The 21344-nt window shown below is 42.5% G+C and overlaps 1 protein-coding gene across 1 annotated transcript; it reads left to right on the top strand.

The window, feature by feature from the left end:
- The first annotated feature begins 180 nt into the window (after positions 1-180).
- Positions 181-20399, top strand: ARL8B (ARF like GTPase 8B). The gene is made up of 7 exons (XM_072876451.1): positions 181-478; positions 10481-10561; positions 11203-11276; positions 11704-11797; positions 12423-12490; positions 12727-12797; positions 14254-20399. The coding sequence occupies exons 1-7, from the start codon at positions 356-358 to the stop codon at positions 14301-14303; spliced, it is 561 nt and encodes a 186-aa protein (XP_072732552.1). The 5' UTR covers positions 181-355; the 3' UTR covers positions 14304-20399.
- The last annotated feature ends 945 nt before the right edge of the window (positions 20400-21344 follow it).

The raw sequence follows: 21344 nt of genomic DNA, 5'->3' as shown, positions 1-21344 counted from the left end.
ACACGCCCTCACCGCACCCGCCCAAGATGGCGGGGCTGAGGGCTCGGGCAGACGCCCCGCCCCGCGCGGCCCCGCGCGGCCCCGCCTCCGCCCCGCCCTCCCGCCGCCGCCGGTCCTCCCCGGGCGCCGCGCGGGCGGCTGCCGGCAGGGGGCGGTGCGGCGCGGCCCGGGGGCTGGCGGCGGCGCGGCCTCTCTTGGTGCGCCGCGCGGGCCGCGCCGAGGCGTCATATGACCGCGGCGCGGGGGCGAGCCGGGCCGTGTGGGAGCGCGCGGGTGCCCGAGAGCCGCCGCCGCCGCCGGAGCCAGTCCCCGGCCCGAGCCTGCCCGTGCCCCCGGCCCACCCGCCGCCGCCGCCATGCTGGCGCTGCTCTCCCGGCTGCTGGACTGGTTCCGCTCGCTCTTCTGGAAGGAGGAGATGGAGCTCACCCTGGTGGGGCTGCAGTACTCGGGCAAGACCACCTTCGTCAACGTCATCGCGGTGAGCGGGCCGCGCCGGGCCGGGGGCAGGCCGCGGCGGGGCCTGGCGGGGCCCTGCTGGCCGCAGCGGCCGCGCGGTGCCGGGGAGCGCCGCGGCCCTCGCAGGCCCGGCGGGAGGGGGCTGGTGCCGAGGCAGCGGCCGGGCCGGGCCGGGAGCGGCCTGGTGTCCGGCCTCGCTCTCAGCGGCCCGTGGCTGACGCCTGCCTGGGCTCCCCCTGTTCCACGGTCGTGTCTCGCACGCGTCGTGGGTTGGGCTGAACTGCTGGGATGAAGCTGTTCCGCTGGGCTGCCTGGGGTGGGAAGCAGGCATGTCTGCCCTTGCTGGGTAGGCTCGTAGGGGAGGTGGCTGAGCCAGCCATGTGTAGCCTTGATAGCGTGCTGTGCCTCCATAAACCTTTGTGTGCTAATGGGACCCGTGAAGACACTGATAGGCATATCGGAGCACAGCTCTACAGTGTGCTCTGGAGGCTTGTTTCAGTCAGCGTGTTAGTATGCCTGGGCTCACGTTAGCATAATGTGAACAGTGTCTTCAGCTGTTTTCTCCCATTTGACTCTTTTTCAGTGGTCCTCAGTAAATGATTTAAATGTTTCCCACTCATGGTTCTTCTCTCAGATTTTTGCTTATCCTGATTGCTGAAACCTGTATTGAATAATCTACTTTCTCTTAAGGTATGCACTAAGAAGTACAACTTCCCAGCCTAACAGCAGCAGACTGCTGAACTTGGGCCTGCTTATCTGATGATCTGCCTGGAGCAGATGAAGGAAGGGTGTGAGAATCCTCCTACGTGAAGCTTTTCCATTGTTGAACAAGATAAAGAGTGGCTTGCTTAAATGGCTTATTTGGCTTCATTAGTATCCTGTTCTGCGGATGCATGTGACAGAAAACTTCAAAGATACAAGCTGGAATTTGGAAGCCCTTGTAGGGAAACTGAAATGGGAAACGGTGATACCTTTCAGTTTTGCAGGGAGCATGACTTACTTGACTCCAGAGCACCTAGAATGAGAAAGCTGATGTTTTCAACCTTAGATTGAGCAGACCTTCAGCTTTTTTATTTTTGAGGCTGTCTCCTTAATATTGCTGAGTATTTTTAGGAATGTCTTTATTTGTCAGTTGAGTGAGTTACTGGATAGGAAAAGGACTCTCATTTTCTTGCAGTTATACACAATCCTTGTTACACTGACTAGCTGTCAAAATGTAACCAAGCTCTTGTGTAGTTGAGGATGTCAGCACTCAGTGGGCTTCATGATAATCATGTGAAATGGGTCTGCCCACATAAAAGGTAACTCTTCCTCTGCCTAGTTATGTTAGGTGAAAGTTGCTGGACTAACCTGAGAATGCCAGAAGCCTTTTCTTTTACACACAGTAGTGGCTGCCACTACCTCTGGGCTTGGATTTCTAAAAATGGAACTCTGAAATTGTTGAACAACCTCAGTCTATGGCTGTTGAGCTGATACTGATTGGTGTGTTCTTGCAACTTTGCGCACTGAGATTACTCTACACGTTTTTGTCTTCTGGAGTCCTGGATGGTGATGACACTTGACAAAGTACTGCTTTGCCATTCTATCTGTACAGTACCAGCAGCATATCTCCTTCAGGGAGTTATCTGCGAAAGCATGCTGCAGATATGTGGAGTAGTACAGAATGATTGTAGTAGTTGCATGTCAGTTTAGTCCATCTAAGTTGTCTCAAATGGTAAAAGTACTCCTAAGTGAAGCTGACATCTGTATCCAGCTTGCTTTGCTAGGGGCTGAATCTTGCAAGGTTTCAACCACACGTTAGGATCACACCCAGAAATTTATCTGACTAAGTGTCATTCAAATAGCCTTGCAAAACTGAGTGAAATAAGGAAGTTGTTATGCATAATGACAGCCTTGTTAGCTCTTTTAGGTTTGGAAGTAGCAAGCCACATTTCTAAAGTTTTTAATTAGGGAATCTAGTGACTTTTTACAAAAAACAGTGAGGGGACTTGCTCAGGTTTTTATTATTGGTTTTAAAAAAATAATAGCATGAGCTTCAGTTATGAGTACAATATTGCTTCTTACAGAAGGAGTAGCGCCATCCACGGCATGAAGAGCTAACTTCTTGTTAGTTGCTTCATTGACTGACTTTAATTCAGAGTATGCATTTGGAAATGAGTGCTGGAAAAGAATAACTGCTCTCTGCAGGCCAGTTAATGGTTTGGATGGATGTAGCTGTCAAGCATTGGGATTCCATAAAACTAAAATGAAAGGAATGACACAGCAAGATGCTAGTCCTATAGAATAGCTGTAAAAGCTGGACTACATACCAGGAATTTGGTATGGCTTATAAGGTTGCATTCTGTCTAACAAAAGGCTGTTACCAGTCTCTTGAAAACTGTGAGTTTAACCTAATATCAATCTCTAATGTAATCTATGCCAATCACATCGGGCATATGTAACTAGAGGAAAAACTCAAGCCAATTACATAGGAGGCTTTATACGATGCCTGACTGCCACTGAAGTGGAAAGGCCGTGAAAGGCAGACAATCCAGTTCTAGAATAATCTTTTTCTAAGTTGCTAGCTGGCTTGGACCATATTTATTCCTCCAGTGTAAACAAGCACTTAGTTTATAATCAGACCAAACTTTGTTTGACTTGAAGGTTTAAAAACCAACCTTAGCAGTGAAATCTAGTTATAGCTGGATACAACTAATGCAGCTTCTGCTTTGTGAAGGCCCCGTATTAGTCACTGTCTCTAATTAGATATTAAGCATAAGTTTTCCATGTGCGTGAGTGAACTTGCTCACAAGGGAGGATATAATTTCTTCCTGGTCCTAATTTCCATAATGTAGATGGCCTGTGGCTCTTATTCAGAGAAACTGCATGTCATCCCGATATCGCATCTTGAATTGTTAGCTTCTTATCTGAGGGCTTGAGGTGCCCATTATTTACTGGAGTCTGCAGTATCTTCTGTCGTTTGCATCTCTGCAGCTAGTGTCTGTGAACAGGCTTTCATCAGACTTGCTGTCAAAGCTGTGAGTCTCAGCCATGCTGGTGTGGGGAGGTACGAAAGGCAACCGAGCTCCACAGCCATGTGATGCAACTGAAACATGACTCAAGTAAACTGACTCTGCTTCCAGGCTGCGGGCGGTGCATGCTGGTGAATAATGGGACACTTGTTCAGTTTCAAAAAAGTACTTCATGGAAGAGTGGTGTTTCCTACTGTGAAGTCTTGCTTGAAGCCTGGTAGATTGATCCTTGATCCAGGTGTTTGGCACTGGAACACTGATGCTTGATAGCCTGATTGTCAGCAGGCAGGATAGGAGAACTGCAGGGGTGGGAGGGAGTCAGAGTTTCCTGATATGGTTGTCAGGTTTAAGAGCTAAACTCAACCTGTTCTGCTTGTGGTGATAGGATAAATGAGTTCCCTTTTTAGGATTTGTGTCCAGGGCTGAATTAGTGTGGTTCATTTTTTAACTTTGGAGTATCTGACAAGCCTTTGAATGCGGTCTTGGTTTCTAGAAAGAGGCAATTTTTGAAGTGCCTCTCAACAAAAGATTCCTTTGGCCAGTTGGGAGCTGTGAGTTTATTCTGTCCTCATGACTATTGTAAGTAACTTTAAGTTAAAGAAGCCACACCAGAGAAGTGTGGAAAAAGATTGCTCTAAAGAGCTTTGCTGCTGCTTTAGTGCCTTCTGAAACACCCAGGCAGGTCATAAATAGCATATGTTGTCACTTCATACACATAGCAGTTGAGAGAATGTTGATACATTTTTTAAGTGAAGTGTTTCTTAATCGCAGAAGTCTCTTGAAATGGGTTGCCTCACTTCATTAGGTAATAAAGCTAATATGAGGTGACTCATATTCCAGTTAATACTTTTTCTTTGAGGTCCTGCTTGCTGTACCCCAGGTGGTCTGAAACAGGTGACCAAAATCAGGATCTACTTTATCCATTGTGGTCTTAAGTTCCTGTATAGCACTCTTTAAGCAATGGAAGAGTGGTAACACCTGTAGAAAGATGCTTTCATGACCATCAGAGGCATGAAATGTCCTAAGCTCTTACATGACTGACTTTGAGAAAGAAATATGCCTTTTTAGGTCTTGTTTCACTGCTGTGTGGTAGTTACATGATAAGCAGTCCATGTCCTTTTAAATATTCCATTTAAGTCAGAGTTGGGGAAATTAAAATGCATTTTCTTGTCAGATTAAGCTATTTTGCTTTCTGCAGCAATCATTCATAGAAGTGCTGTTGTAAAGCCTTTCAAGGGACTGTTAGATCACAAGGATTGAAGCTTCTAAACTAGAGTTCAAGCTTCTGAATGTGATCACAAGAAGTAGCCGATACACTGAAGTATTTCAAGAAGGAAGCTAGACTACAGAAACTAGAGAGTTGATTTGTCCATATGTGATGCACTTGTTGGTTGAGGCTATGAGTGTTGCAGAGGAGGCTTCGTGTAGGGGTAGCTTTATATAATGCTAAAACGACTCTGCTATTTGTTTTAAAGAAGAGGTTTCTGAGAGATGCGGCTTTTTTCTTAGTGTGAAAAGAAAGAAATTTAGTGATGAACAGTAGGACTTAAGGTAGTGTGCTAGTTCAGGTGGATTGGGAGTGTCCCAGCTGGAATCCATACTCCAATGATGTTGTCTCCTAGTTGGCTAAGTTTGTTTGTGATCTTTTCTAGATGGATTAAAAGTATTATGAGTAAAGATAAAAATCTTTGTTGTGTAGTAACAAAGCCTATATGAAGAAATTTGTCCTATAACAGTAATGAATCGTGTTAGCTTTGAGAGGCAAGCTAAAGGCTGCCCTGACCTTTTCTGTTGATACAAAGAATCTCCTTGTGCAGGCTGTGGAATCAAAATCTTGTACCTGTGAACCAGTGGTCGAGGACCATGTGCATGGGCGGTCGTAGGCAGTGTGCTTTCCAGTGCCAGCAGGAGAGAGCTACTGCTGTAGCTGGAAAGAAAGAAGAGGGAGCACTGGTTCTGCAGCTGCAGTTTGACTTCTGCCTTTAAATGGTTCCTTTAATGTATTGAAATTAATTTTTAAGGAACATACAGGAAGCAGGAATTCCAGTCTTGCACTCAATTACTTGATCAAGCTGCTTAGGGCTTGGTGCTGACAGTCTGGTAAGCATAACTCCCTGGAAGTTGGCAGTCTTCTGGCTGTAGCTTATGGCTATACAGAGAGGCAGATGAAATAGCCAGAGTGTGGTTTGGTTTGCTTTTTTGACTTTCGAGACAACTGGAAATGCTTGTTTCAATGTTAAGCAAGTATTAAAAAAGACTAAACTTGCATCCTTTGTACGCTTCTGGAACATTGGGTGATGGTAAGTTAAATGCTTGTCCAAAGTCTTGTCATACTACCCTTCTGGGAAATGAACTATACCTGTAACTGGCACACTGCTGGCTCCTTCCTGAGCCAAGACTTCTGTGGGTGCTGGCTGGCAAAGCTGCCCCTGGCCTGTTGGTGGGCTGAGGGAGAGGGTGCAGACCCAGAGAGGCAGTCTGCCAGGGTTACAGGTAAAAAGCAGTGCTTGTGGATATGGCTGTGCTTTGACATGTATGGTGGTGTTTCAGAGCACACACCAAAGCTAGTGTTAGCTGGTGTGTAACAGGTGGGCCAGACTTGGACCTGGTAGTGAGATGGAGAGTGCACTTCCTAAGTGCTACAGTCTGTGCGAGAGTTAGTGCTAATACTAGATACGAGGTGAGCTGGACCCAAACTGGTTCATGCAGGTAGGTGTTGGCCCTCTACTCCTACATTACTGGAATACAGTGCAGGGATTTAGTCCAGTCTGGAAGCAGTTTTGCTCCTCTGAATAATCCTTATCCAATGTAAGCTAGTACTCGGGCAGGTAAATGGGTTTACCTTGCCCTGTGATAAAATCTTATCACTTGCCAGCTTCTTACAATAACTGTTGAAGTCGGCAAGCATGATGTAAGGCTGGTCTGTTGTTGCCTGCTTAGCTACCTCATAATTCCCTTCATTTTAAAGTGCTTCAGATCTAGTATTGGGGGTGATCTAGTGATTTTGAATATAAGACCTGTTGGACTGAGGAGGCTTTAACTGGGCAATCCCACACTAAGTCCCAACAACATATGGAAGCTCAAAGTTTTTGTTTTCTTGCACCGGAGCCCAGTTAATAGGGGTATGACTGTAGTCAGTTGTGAGTTTTCAAAAGATGGGTTGTATGCCCGTTATCCATAACATACCAAACATGAAGTCATGATACAGTATCCAGATATATGAAGAATATGTACTGGAGGGCATTTCTGTACAATTCATCTTGGTTACTGCAACAGTGACTAGTACTGTCCTCTATTAAACAGAGGTTAAACTTGAATGCTAATCTTCAACTACCTTAATATGAACTCTGTGGAACTTCAATGCCCGTTGTTGTGCCTGACTTTAGGAATCAGATGGCACTAAACTTCTAGTATATCATGTTCTTAGGTTCTCCAGGAGCTTGGAGTATTAAAAAGGGAGCATCTCTTAAACCAGGAGGCTTAAAGACTAGTCCTGCAGGTTCTTTCTGCATGTGGTCTCTGAAATTTGGTCTGTTTAGTCTCCCTCTTTCTTATCTTTCACATAGGGGCAAGAGTTAACTTTGTTTTGTGACCTTCAGCAAATGGTTTGTATTAATGCTGTATGGTCTGTATGACCTCAGAGCTAATGGTTTAATTCATAATCACCTCTAGTACCCAAGGCTGATCTTCCAGGAGACCTGGATGAAGCACAGTGTCTGCCTATGGGAATATTCACAGGTGCTGAAAACAGATGCTATTGCTAGATTTGTAAGCAGCTACTCTTGCTGTCCTTGATGAGTGTTTGAGCAATGCTACTGTGTATGACAACAGCCAAGCACATTCAGATTGGGAATTGAAAATATTTCTGCGCTTATCAAACTTGTTTTAAAGCTGATGCCTATTTTAGAAGGAGAAAACATTGTATTGTGAACACACAGTGATAGGGCTGAGTAATCTGCTCTGGGGGGGGGGCAGAGGGAAGTCTGATTCAAACAGAACTGCCTGCTAATAAAAGGTGGTATTCTTGTTCTGCTGTACGAGTAGCTTTTGCATATGAATACTCTAAGATGCAACTGAATTCCTGGCTTTTTTCCTCTATAGAGGTAGTAAACAAAAGCCCTCTAAATTTTGGGTTTAGAGACCAAGACAGTTGGATACAATAGCAGAACCTATCAAAGGAGATGGCTGCCTGCTAGCAAAATCCATTACAATAGTTTTAACCATTTTTTGACCTGTCTTAAAAGGTAAGGTGACTGCCAATAGCTTTCTTTAGGTACCCTGACTGTGAACAGAGGAACACCCATGCTTATATCAGAGTAAGGTCTTTCAAACAAAGGTCTAAGTTGATCAATATGCTCAAAACCTGCAGACAGGTGTGTCCCTCAAAGCTATAAAGTGCCCACCTCCCCCCAGAATCCGCAGCCTCCAAACTTCCTATAGAGAGAAAGGACATGCTTGTGTTTTGGAGGCAGGTCAGTGAAGGCAGCTGCTACCCTTTCCTTCTGTTTCTGACAGTTCGGAAAGTATGTCAGATAGTGCTGGTTTCTCTCACCTACAAAGCAGAGTACAGAAAGCAGAAACTCAAGTTGTAACTGAGCGACTCTGTAGTGTAGTTTTTAAGCAAGTCGGAACAAGTTTTTATGCCACCTGGATGGGTAGTGTGGGTAGAGAATACTTGGAAAGTAGCGTAAGGTGCAGCATCTTTTCTGAACATTCTGTAAAAGCTTCTTTGTGGTGGGTCACAATAATTTCTTCAACATTACATTAAACACGTGGCACATGAGGTGCAGCTCCAATCTGAAGGAATCTGTGTCCTAAAAGAGCAGTGAGAGCATGAACTATGGATAGGAACAGCTCTCGAGTGAAGAATCTGGAAGTATCTGAGTGGGAATAGCTGACAGCATATGGGGTAATGCGAAGTAAGACAGAGATGAAGGTTCAGGGAGTGCTTGGGAGATGTTTGGTTAGAAGATGTGGGTGTAGGGTGTGACTGTAGAGGCAGGAATGCTCTACAGGTTGCTCAAGTGGTTCTTGAGCAACCATGGTAAACTGACCCTTCAAAGGCAAGATTGTCAGGCCATGCTTTATGAACTGAACTAAACTGCATCAGACATGGAAAGCACGGTTAACCAGCTGCTGCTGAGCTACACATAATCAAACTAGCTGAAATGGACAACTCATACGCTGGGCTTTCAGGGCAGGAGCAGGAAGCTAATGAACAGGCATGCAGGTTGTGCACCTACCTTGCTAAGTTAGCAGAAAGGTTAGAGTAGTTTCTGAAACAGTGCTGCATGAGATTTATACAAGCTCTTCTGTGTAGCTTAAACAGTTGAAACTTCTTTCAAATGAGAATGCAGATCACCTGCCTAATGAGGTTTAAGCTGTCCATTTTTCAGGTCATCACTATTTTTACTGTTGCATTCCTTGGATTCAAAGACTTAGTTATTTTTTTTTTACTCCTTTTAAAAGACTTTTAAGTCTGTATAGCCATGCATCTGGAAAGCAGATCTTAAATGTGAAAAATCACCACCTGTTCAGGGGACTGCTGGCTTCAAATTCAAGCTCTGGATGTATTTCTGTTTTGGAGGTCAACAGCAAGATCAATGTGCCATTTAACTGAAGGACTTGGCCAAATAAGCCCAAATGAGACTGCTATCATCTGTATGTTTTCAGTTTACTTCTAATGTTTATCAGCATTGTACTGGAGTCTGTATTGTGTGAAGCTTGCAGCTTTGCTTTGCTAGTGGAAGATCACAGGGTTTTTTTGGGGGATGAGGTAGGGGGAACAAGCTGAAGAAAGTGTGGACTTCTAGGCTTAGAAGTGAATGACAAAGCACTGGTATTACAAGCTGATCATCTTCTGGTTGCAAACTCTGAACAGCATGTACTCAAAGCATGTCCAGTCAGACTTAGGGCCCAACTGCTCACAAGCTGGAAGTAGTAACTAACTCTGTAGGGTGATGTCTGCTTCATAGATCCTAGAGGGCTTTTAACTCAGGCTAGCTTCCCTGTGCAACATCATGGGAGAGAAGAGAAGCCGACTTTTTGCTGCTATGATATTGAACCCTAATTAAACAACTGAATGCATTTGAGTCGACCTTTATTCCCAATCTGGTTGACTGTCTGGTTCTATTACACACAATGGATGTAGTGAGATACATAATGGCCACTGTGGCTGAGATTCATCGTCTGCCAAATAGCCAAGGGAGCATGGGAGAAATCTGTACTACTGTTGATAACACTTGTTATGGCTCCTGGGTTAGCTACAGGAGATAGCTGTGAACTTGGCTTTCAAGCTGTTACAGATAAAAATGTAACAGATAGTAAAACATCTGCCACTAGAGAACCTCTCTAATACAACACTCTTTTGCAGCAGTTATGTCAGAGCTTAAAGTGATACTGAACTTGTGGTGGAAACAGGCTGAAATACTCTCCAGTTGCATTTCAATTGCCTCTTCCACTGCTGAACAAGTTGGACACTATGTAGCCTAGCAGGAAGCAGACCTGTCAGGTCCTTCCACTTTCCAGCTTTTTAAAACTCCTTGGGGAGTTAACCCATACCTGTGGGTTGGAGGCTTACTCCACAAGAGTGATTTATTACTATAAATGTTGTCCATAGAGTAGCTTGCATCAGAGGAAAATCTTCTGGATATTTCTAGCTTCCAGGTAACTAGGAGGTCCTGACATCCAGAACTTGGCACCAGCAGAAGTAGGTGAATGGCTCTTTTCCTATACTTGCCCTGGCTGTCCATCTGTTAAGCTATGCAAAGCACTTATCCCCAAGTAACTTTGCTCCCCTGACTGCCTTAAGGCTTGAAAAATTATTTAAGTGCTTGTAAGAAATGACTTGACTGACTTCACACAAGCTTCAATACACATTAATATAATATCTACAACTTCTTGGCTATAAAGCCTTCAGTTGGAAGGCAAATGGTTAGAAAAAGCTTATGATATTTTACTCTGTAAACTAGCTGCATCAGATAAGCACTAAATTTAACTTTCTTTTTTTCCAGTCAGGTCAATTCAGTGAAGATATGATTCCTACTGTGGGCTTCAACATGAGAAAAGTTACAAAGGGTAATGTTACAATAAAGGTATGTTACTGTTGTTGACTGTCTCTTTTTAAACCCATGCAAGGTTGTCTTCAGCTTCTAGTTTAAAATGTATGTTTGCTCTGTTTTGCTTCTACAGTTGGGACAAATATAGGAAGCTGAAGAGGCTCAGCTACATCTGTCAAATAGCTTAAGAATACACTTATGTTTGTTTATGGGGTTTCTTAAATGACAATCTGTGTGTGATTTCCAGGTTCATGGACTAGTTAAAGCAATGTTGTGATAATGCTGTCTGGCTTTAATCTGAGTTAATTTTCACATGTTTAGGGCCTAGAGATCTTCCTCTTTTGCTCATCAATATTGCTTAAGGGAAGGCATAGATCAAAAGCAAAGTTTTAAGTCAATATATCTTATTTTGTTTTCTTGTATACCACAGTGTGTAAACTTAGTACACAGGTTTGTTCTTGCATCTGGTATAAGATGCTCTTGTTTGCATCTTATGCTATTGGGCCTGCAAGCTTTGAGCAGCTGTACAAGGGATTATTTCTGCTCTGCTATGTGAGAGGTCCTGCAGCTGGCCTAAGGAGAAAGAAAAAAACTGTGGTTTCATTTCTTGTCTTATATTTGTGTGACATGTTTAAACATAGTGCATGGCTAAATTGTCTTTTTCCCCTTGCCTTAAGATTTGGGATATAGGAGGGCAACCACGATTCCGAAGCATGTGGGAGCGATATTGCAGAGGAGTTAATGCTATTGTGTAAGTGTCGTCTTCCTTCAGCTAGTACTTAACTTCAGATTTGCTCCTCTTCTGTGTGTAGCCTTTCTAATGGTGCATGCTTGACTTGGTAGTACTCATTTTAATTTTGAAACTGTACTGCAACCATATTGACCTTTTTTTTACCCTTAAGTTCAGGGCTCAAGATGGGTTATTTTCTTATCAGTGTCTGATCTGGAGTACTAACTACTTCCTGTCTGAACTGGGTGGCAGTGCTGTCTAACTGAAAGAATCTTTCATCTACTCTGATCTTAGAGGATTTTTTTTAAACGAACCAAATTCTTTGCTCAGAAGACCTAGCTTTGTTTAAAGCCTTGTTGAATGTGCTCAAAACTGACAGTGTAAAGGAAACACTGCTGTTTCTGAAGTAGTTCAGTCTCGCTGACCTAACCTTAAATTCTCTTTAAAGCTACATGGTAGATGCTGCAGATCGTGAAAAAATAGAAGCCTCTCGAAATGAGCTGCACAATCTTCTAGATAAGCCACAGTTACAAGGAATCCCTGTAAGTAATATTGCCTTACACAGTATTAAACTTGCTTGAGGAATGTGCTTAACTTTAGCAACTCTGAAGTCTGTCTTGAACTCTTAAGTCAAGCATAAGGCCTGACCTTACTTGTTTAGTATAAGCATGAACAATAGCTGCCCCTAGAGCCATAAATCAAATTGTTGACCTCAGTCAGTCCTTCAGTGATCTTGTTCTTGTTCAGTACCCACAAAAAAAAATTGGAACAGTAGTTTAGAGTATTCTACAGTATGAGTTTGTGCTCTCTTCTAGAGTCTACTATAGTACAGGTTAACCAGAGGGTAGTACAGAAGTTTAGAGTAAGTTTGGGGAATCTCAGCTGAAAGTCTACTGGGATTGTTCTCAGTTTTGTCAGCTGATGTGTTCTCATGCTTGCTTTTTGCACCTAACAGTTTATTTGGGCCCCCTCTTTCCCTGTGACTATGTCAATCTTCCTTCTTGATCTGGTTTAATAGTGAATGTCTCATTCCATTAGATTTAATAGCCTAGTGTGGAGACTGCTTGTCAGACTCCCCTGAAGTTGTGGGTTTTGTTTGGTTTGTTTGTTGTTTGTTTGTTTTTTTAAAAAAAAGCTGCAACTGTTTCCTTCTGCTCTGGATTTCAGGTTCTAGTACTTGGAAATAAGAGAGACCTTCCTAATGCTTTGGATGAGAAACAGCTAATTGAAAAGATGTAAGCCTAACCCTTCCTAAGAAAGGCTACTTTAACTCAATAAATGAATTCATGTACATAGAGGTGTTAGATCAAGAAGCTTGCATTTGTAAGTAGAAAACCCAGCAACAGGAGGTAGCTGAAATGTTGTACAGAAGTAAGTTATGTGGAGAAGATGAAGGAGAATGATTTAGATTCTCAGTATAAGAATCCTTGTTATAAGTGAAGTGTATGTTGAAATGTTCTCTCTTTCATAGGAACCTTGCTGCTATTCAGGACAGAGAAATCTGCTGCTACTCAATTTCTTGCAAAGAGAAAGATAATATAGGTAACTATTGACCTAAAATGCTAAGCATTATAAAGAGCTGTCAGGGGATGGATTGGGGGATTGTAACTTCTTAAACACAAGCTTCCTGGCTTTGGGAAACTGGTAATAAATCAGAACAATGTGTAAGTACACTAGTTAAATTCGGTATAACTCCTAATGGCAGTGAGGAAGCTTGACTGGTATTAAAGTTGTAGGGGTTGTAGTTATCAAAACATATGTCAGTCTCCTGTGAAATCTGCTGCCTTTCTTTAGTTAGTTTGCAGCAAATAGCTGACTAGTCTCACTGTTAGCTTGGCCTAAATGATTTTATACTTCTATCAGGCACTCTCAACTCCGCCTTGCTTCATGAGGCTAGGAAGTATTTGCAGCAAGTTTTTAATCAACAGTCATTCCCTTGAAATAATCATCTTCCCTTGCTGTCTTATCAAAGCGGTTCACGTTATGGCCTATGTTAGTCACTACTCCATGCAGCCAAACAGTCAATTTTTCTGGGGCTGACATCAATTGCTTTAGAATTTCTGGAGTTCAAAGGCAGAAACCATGGTACTGTGTAACTCCAAGTACTTGACACTAGCATTGTAAGTAAACTGAGTAATCTCAATTGAATGAAAACACAGTACTTAGCTACACTTGCCATCCTTCTCCTGATGCCTTCTTGTGGCTGCCATGAGATTAACAGTGGTTCATTGGCGGGCTAACATGAGTTTACTGATGAGGGAAACTTCAGGCTGGTGGTCACAGGAACAAGCTATAGAGGATACCAGAACTGCTTTATATTAAGGACTTAACTTATCTCCAGGAAAAACAAATGGCCTCTGGAACTCTTCTGGCTTCTTATCCAAGAAGCTCCTGTCACCTTATCTTCAGTTAGAGATTCAAGCATGGCGGATAGGAGCAGCAGATACTCCCTTCTATCATATCTCACACACAAGGCTCACAGTACAGCTGAGCATCACTGATGCTATAGGGAAGGTGCTGCTGGAAGCATTGGGTTGGTATAATGCTAGCACATTTCACTTCCTTAGGAGACCCTCTTTCAAGCATGGAGGACCTTGATGCCTTGTACTGTAGGGCTGAACTAACTTTGTTCTCATCAGGTGAGGAGAGGCAGACTGGCTAAATAGAGCAATGTTGATCTAAAACAAATTATGTGAACCATACCAAAGCATCAGATTAAGGGATATCTTTTTCCTAGAGATATAGTTTACTGAGGAACCAGGATGTCTGGGGCAGTTCCTTTAAATGTTACTTAAAGGATGCTGGGCAGTTATAGGACTAAAGCACAGACAGCAAGCATTCAAAAAAATTGTTCTGTTGATCTGTCTTGGACCATCCTCTAGAGAAGGGATGGATATTCCTGTCATGTATTTGAGGACACTGGCATACCAAAGCAATGCCAGTTATACAAATACAGATAGACACTTGAATATGGAACTTCTCTTCTCTCTCTCTTTAGATATCACGCTTCAGTGGCTTATTCAGCATTCAAAATCTAGAAGAAGCTGAAGTCTTCCTGGAATCTCCAGTACCAGTTGGCCATAATCTCAATTGTCCACTTCCCTCCATAATGAGATATTACCCAAAAATCCTGTATCAAAAATCTGCCTTTTCACGGTTCATTTCTCATGTGCACTGCTGAAGACTTGTATTCCTATTCTGTCACAAAACAACTAGAGTTGTCATGATAAACTCAGCACAAATATTTATTTTACAACCATCTGTGGTGGGAGGGTTGTGGGGGGGCTTTTTAAAAAGAATCTCTCTACCATGTTAACTATGATGGTACACTCTGTTCTGGTTTTTCAGGGCCAGGTTTTTATATGATTTTCAGCAAGTGTTTTATTTCTAGTGTTTAGTGGCTTGAAGATGCTGATGCTTGACAGCATTAAGATTCTGTAAGATGCCACATACAGTAGTTAGAAAACATTTAAGCGTGAGTTGTGGGATACTGATCTATCTCACAAATGCATGTGATGTGTGTATGTAAGCAGAGAAATGGAAACTGTTTGCAGAGGGGAGCACAAGGCATAGATCAGCATCACTAATCTACAGCTGAGATCTCATCCTGTCACTTGAAAAAGAAAACTCTTATGATGAATTAGGAGAGAGTCAACTGTTTAAAATAATTTTGTTGCTTCTGTTTAACATTTGCTTGGGGGATGGGAATGGACTGTTATGTCAGGCTTTCAAAAATTGGAGTATTCCAGCATGAAAACAAATTGCTAGGAACATCAGACTTTGTTCAACTACATTTTTCTATCTACAGATACTAGTGGTCTCTATCTGAAACCAGAACACACATTCTGAGCAGCTGCATGACACTTAAATTACTGATGTTTTTGTATAGAGTCAGTCGTTGACCTTTAGCACAATATCTATGTAATTGTCTAGTGTCTCTCCTGCTCATGAAATGGCTGGGCACAGTTTCACCTGGTGCTATGGAATATCTAGGCTATTGTGACAACTCTAGACCTGCCTGCTTTCTTGATGTAACCATGTGCAAAGTCTGTAAGTTGCAAGATTGAAATGTTCTACTGTGTCAAAGCACAAGAGAACCAATGAATTGATCCTGTTTCTTGACTAGCTCCTACAGTATAGGGAAGTATGTATAAACTAAAGATTGTAATGTTTTTGTAGCTTTACTTTCTCAGTGACTTCAGTATATTTAAAGGGACAGACTTGTTAAGACTGGTTTGTTCATACAGTAATGTCAGTGTAGCTTACTAGTGTATGCAAATACATGGTACACCTGCTTGTGTTGCCGCACACTGTGTGTGATTCTTCACCTGAATGTAGTTTGCATTATGTCGGAGTCTTTGGTTGGAAACACTGTTTAGTCCATATCAGTTATGACAAGCCAGTTTTAATTTAGACTGCCATGGCCTTACTGTTCTGTACCAACTATCGCACTGTTGCACAGACACTACATGCTGCCTGCATTCAGTCTGAACTTGCATTTTAACTTTTTGTCCCCTTTCAGTTCTCTGAAGCATGATTTCAATTAATTCATACTCTGGTGCTGTAGAGGAGAAGGTATATTAACTTGCTACTGTAGTCCCTAGTTCACCAGGAACTGCTACAGTTACTTTTATTTAGCAAACTTGCTTGTGCCTAAAATAAGGAAACTAAACTAGAATGTGTGAATCTTTGTGGGGGACCAGGTCACTGTTTAGTTAACTGGCCTATAGCTAAACTTGATGTGTTTGGTGTTTATATACTTCACTGCTTTCAGCGTTTATGGCATCCAAACACTACCAATTGTTAACCTGTGCATTACTCTCTGCATGTGAACAACTTATACAATTATTGAACTTTGTAAATACGTGAATTTTTTTATTTAGGTGGATGCATATGTTGGTTTACTGCTCTTCAGCTTTATTCAATAAACTTATGTTTTGAGGGTTGTATTGACACTTAACTGACTGACTTGAGTTGATGTGGCTTAACTCATGGAGATACATTATGGGATGGCTGTCTGCTCTCCCACAAGATTACAGCGGGGGAAGAAGGCTCAGTAAATACCTGAGTTTCTTTATGTTCTGTGGTTCAACTATTCAAGTGAAATACTTATAAAACTACCTTTTAGGCCTGGGGCTTTCTCAGCTTACATGAGCAAGCTTAGCTAGTCAGTCTCGGCAGACTTCAGTGCTTTTTTTATGAAAAGCACTGGTCAGCTGAAGGGTCTTAAGTAGGGGCAGCCTTCTGGAGCTCTGTTTTCAGGAGAAAAATGTGTCTGTCTACAAGCTTGTTTCTTGTCGTCAAGCCTAGAGTAAAACCTTTGCTTTTCTAGCACAAGCATCAGATCTAGCAGTGCCTGACCGTTCACTGACAATTAAAGCATAACATTTCATATCTCATTGGAAAGTGAGGCTTTTGTTGACTGATGTATTGAACAAAATCTTTGTTGTGATTTAAAGTTACACTGACTGTTCTTCCCAAATGCTTTGTTGCATTAATTTCTCTTGGGTCACTGATGAACTTATAGGACTGTATGTCAACATCTTCCAAGTAATGGTAACAAATTGGATATTTTCTATTCACGGCCTGCATCCATGTAAGCTTTCAGACTTACTGAGCTGTAACAGGTTAGTTTTTAGGCCTGAGTACTGGTCAGTTAGCATCCTTCATGTGTAACTCAGCTGGTGGGAAGGACTAATGAACTGTTGAGTAAAAGATCATGTGCATATTTCTTCAGTTGATGGGGCTTCCTGCATGCAAAAGAAGCTACCTGGAGTTACCATTCAAAGCAAAATGCCTCTAGACGCAAAATCTGAAAACAGTATTACTGCTGTATGATTTGTCATCCTGGTTGGTCTGATACCAGTACTAATCACTTAAATCAGCTGTGGTGTGAACTTGGCCAACAGTTATTTGCTTGATGTGGTATTTAAGTAATAGTTTCTACCTCTAAATGTAAACAGCAAGGAGAGCTATGCTGGCCACCTATGATGTGTGTACTCTAAAAAGTGCACTTGTATTGCTTTGAAATGACTCCACCTAGGTTTTCACAGCTGTTCTTGTACAGTTCTTCCAGATGCCTTTAGTTACTCACATGGCAGAAATGTACACCTTGACAAGACTATTTGAATCCAGTGCAGAGGATTACACTTTTTCTGTTCGAGGGCTTGATTAACTTTCCAACTACCTTCATTTTGAAACAGAAGGGAAGTGTAGTAAGTCTTTCCAGAGAAGTGAGGCTGTTCTCACTACCTTTCAGCCTTGGGCTGAAAAAACTACTCACTCATCTGGCACAGTTAAGTCCAAGGTTAAACCTTTTCTGTTCTAATAAAGGTGTGGAGTTTAAGATGGGCATGAACAGTGTTGTCTACTGAACTTGGATGCTATAGCTGTGTTCTGCTTCTGGAAATCTGTTAGGCCAGTCTAATCTCTCATGATGATTACTTGTCTCAGGCTCTGTAGTGAGCCTGGACAGTAAAAAGAGACTGATTAAATTTCCCATTCCCTTAACAGAAGTTGCTTTTGGAGCTGCATTTTAGTAACATAAATTATTGTACTTAAACATCAATAGCTGTAGTCCTGAAACTCTTCTGATGTATCTGCAGTAGGTCTTGGCCATTAGCATATGGAGAAAACTGGGTCTTGTGAAAAGGCAAATACTGAGCCAGAGAGAACTCTTGGTCATGAATATGCATGCAAGTTAGACACCAGTCATACCTTTATGACCTCGTGATGTGTTGGTATTGTGTGGTGTCCTGATGATTTAAAATAGCTGTCAACTCTAAATAGTTGTTGTTGGTTTTGTTCAGTACAAGTCATCACTCTTACTGATCATAGAGCAGTGCATCTCTAGACTAGACTGGGAAGAAATGTTTGTGTGTGCACCCACAGCACCGGGCTGTGTGAAAGTTTTCCTTGGAGTATTAATGTCTTATCGATGTTAGTGTGGATGGTGGTTTCTTTAAGTGCAATTACAGAGCAGCGCAATTCTCATCATCACTGCGAGTACAGCTGAGTGTCTTAGCAGTTGTGTAGAGCAATTCTGTCCTACCACTTGGCAACATGAAAAATGCACAAATGTGGAGCTGTTTCATGATCTGTGGAACTAATCTGGTTTCTTATTGATTTGTGTCTTCTCTTTGCATCTTTATGGAAAGAGGTTGGAAAGACGGTCCTTTTTGCATGCTGACATAGAAAACTGCATAATCTTCACTTTCTGGTAGAAGAAAGGAGGCCAAAGAAAATGCCTTAAACAGTCTCTCTGGTTAAATTAATATAGGAATGTTGTGCAGGGATCTATAACAACTTAAAGTATGACTTAGCTGGATTATCAAGCATTTATCTTTTCTAAGGTTTAATTTTGTAGTTACTGTGGCTGCGCAATGGCATGTCATGATTTGCTTTGTGCGTGTTTACTGAGTGTGAAGGAAATGCACTTCGTCCCGGTAGCATGCCCCAGCACTGCTCCCTGCTGGCTTGCTTTTGCACTGACCCTGATTAGGGAGCTGTGGGAATTCTAAATGGGGGGTGTAAATCAGGTTATTTAAGCTATCTTGCTAAGAGCGGTGCATTGCCAATTACACGGACGTTAAAGGAGAAGTAATGTGTGAATGCCCAAGACTGGTATGTGCTTCAGGACTTTGTATTCCCAAAATATGAGTGTAGAATGACTTGTGTCACTAAATCATAAACCTTCACTGAGTAGTCTATTGCTTTAGGCCTACAGATGCTGAATGTTAAAGTATGCCTTGGTGAAACATTGGGGAATCTCTTTCACTTGTCACTTAAATGACAAACATGGAATGGCACTCAGAGGGCGTATGCACATACTCTTTTAAAGGAGAAGTAAAATATTTGATGTTTTTATTTCCCTCACAGTGGAAGGTGGGTAAGTAGACCTTTGTGCCAGGATTAGTGCCTTTTAATTATGACATTACAGGTTTTATTCTGTTAAAGGCAACATCTATCATTGTGATCATTTTGAAGTGCTTCAATAAAGTGTTGTTGAAAACCATTCTTTTGCATATTCATCTGTAGTACTACAGCTGCTTTTATTATTGTTAGAAATATATAAGAAGCCCTTATTACCAAATTGTGGGAAACATTGTTACGCTCAAGCTAAACTAAACACATCTATGCTAAAACTTAATTCTTTAGATCATCTGTGAGAGGAGCAAACAGATTGACTCCTTGAAGCACTCTCCTAACAATGAAGAGAGTAGGCAGTATTGCTTCCATGGAGGCAGATACATTCAAGTAGTAAATTTGAGAAGTCTTTCCTGGCCTACGTTGGAAACTTCATGTTTTAGACACTGTCATAAAATGGTGATCTTGAGTATATGAATGAGGCTAATTTTAAATGAATTCTAAATTTAGTGTTTTTGTTTAGGAAAAAAAAGGTAGTTGAATGCTGTTGCCTGGTTGACGCTTGGTCAGTGTGTGCTGTGTGTTAGAGTGTTTTCTGTGGAAACTGGTAGGAGCATTAACTACATAACTTAATCTTGAGAGAGCGACTGTAAGCCTTGTGCTCAGTGAGGGACAACTTCCTGGGTAGTCGGTCTGTGAAACTCTTATTTCTGATTACAGCTTTGCTTTAGATGCTGAAAGCATTTGTTGGTCTCACTTGTGTTTCTCTCAGAACTATTGGATAGAAGTTTACAAAACGTATTAATAAAGCAAATATGTGAGTAGAGAAAGAAAAAGCTGTTGTGATGTGTGAAATTTAAAGCTAAACTTGATTCTTGCAAGAGTCTCAGAGTGAAGTAAACTGCTAAGTTGCTTCTGTATCGCTATGTTAACTTGGGATGTGGGAAGATATTTCAGTCTTTTCAATAATGAGGAATTTTTGTCATTTTTTAGAGTCAAGAATCCCCTTCTTGGTGTGACTAGATAATCTTTCTGGTGCATAAGGGGAAAGACGTTAAAAAGATGCATGAATTCCACAGATTGAGGAAAAGAACTGAAAGAGCAACCTCAGGCTGCAATGGTTGAACAGACTAGAGGATTTTAACAGGAGTCAGCATACAGAAGTCTTGATGGACCACTGAATTGCAATTCTTTTGATTTATTCGTTCTATTGTTTCTGTTGCAATGAATGGAAAACAAAGAGCAAGATCTGACTTCTGAAATAGAAAGTATAAAATACAGGCTGAAGACAAATCATTAATGTCTGGTTGTCTGTCTGTGCATGATAAAGGTCTTTAAATATTTATTTTTTCTCTGTGTAGGGATTTTTCATATTATTTCTATCAAATTTCTTCGTAACAGATCATGCACTTCCTTGCTAAAAGGATGCAATGCTAGAGTGAACACCAGTCCTTATTTCAGCAGTAAGGCAGTCACGCTTACAACCACAGTCACTAGCGATGCTGTTAAGGTTTCTGGGGTAGCTCAGAGATGTGTGTTGCCTCTTTACCTCCCCCAGCTGGAGTTTCTTTACTGACTCTTCTGTTCTTTTGACTGTCTTTTGAGGGGTTTTGTTTTTACCAGTGCTGCCTGACTATTTTCACTTTCGTATCTACGATTTGCAAGTGGCATTTGTCAGCTTTTCTATTTATGTTGCTTTCTGAAAACTCCAGCTGCCTTGGAGCTTGTTCTTGGCTCTCTTCCAGTGCCGCATCAAATCCTGGTTCGCCATGTGCTCGGTGCTGCTCTACTCGCCCCCGTTGCTCCGTTGTCCGTCTCACTGTTGGAGCGGCTCGGCTGTCGGTTCTGCCGTCGTGCGAAGGGAAGCCCGGCAGCCATCTCCCCGGCTTTCACGGCCCGAGACCACGGCGTGGCCTCCCCTGAGCTGCTGCCCTCTGCCTCCCTCAGGCGGGGAGGAAAGTTCGTCCTCCCCTCGGCGCGGAGGCTTGCGTTGCTGCGGCTCACAGCGAGGGTCTCCTGATGCCGTCGGCGGGGTAAGCGGGCCTGGGCTGTGCTAGCAGCAGGAGGAATTGATTACAAACTTTACTCGAACGGTTGGGTTTTTTGCTTGGAAAAACTCCTGTTTCTCTTTCTTCACCTTGTCCCCGAGAGCGGCGAGGCGGCCCGCCGGGCGGGACTGCGCCGTTCTCCGCCTCCCCTCAGGGGGGCCTGCCTGAGAGACCC

The sequence above is a fragment of the Ciconia boyciana genome, chromosome 11, assembly GCF_034638445.1.
Source record: "Ciconia boyciana chromosome 11, ASM3463844v1, whole genome shotgun sequence".
Lineage (NCBI taxonomy): Eukaryota > Metazoa > Chordata > Aves > Ciconiiformes > Ciconiidae > Ciconia > Ciconia boyciana.
The sequence above is the reverse complement of the archived record's forward strand: the minus strand, read 5'-3'. Positions and strand labels throughout refer to the sequence as shown.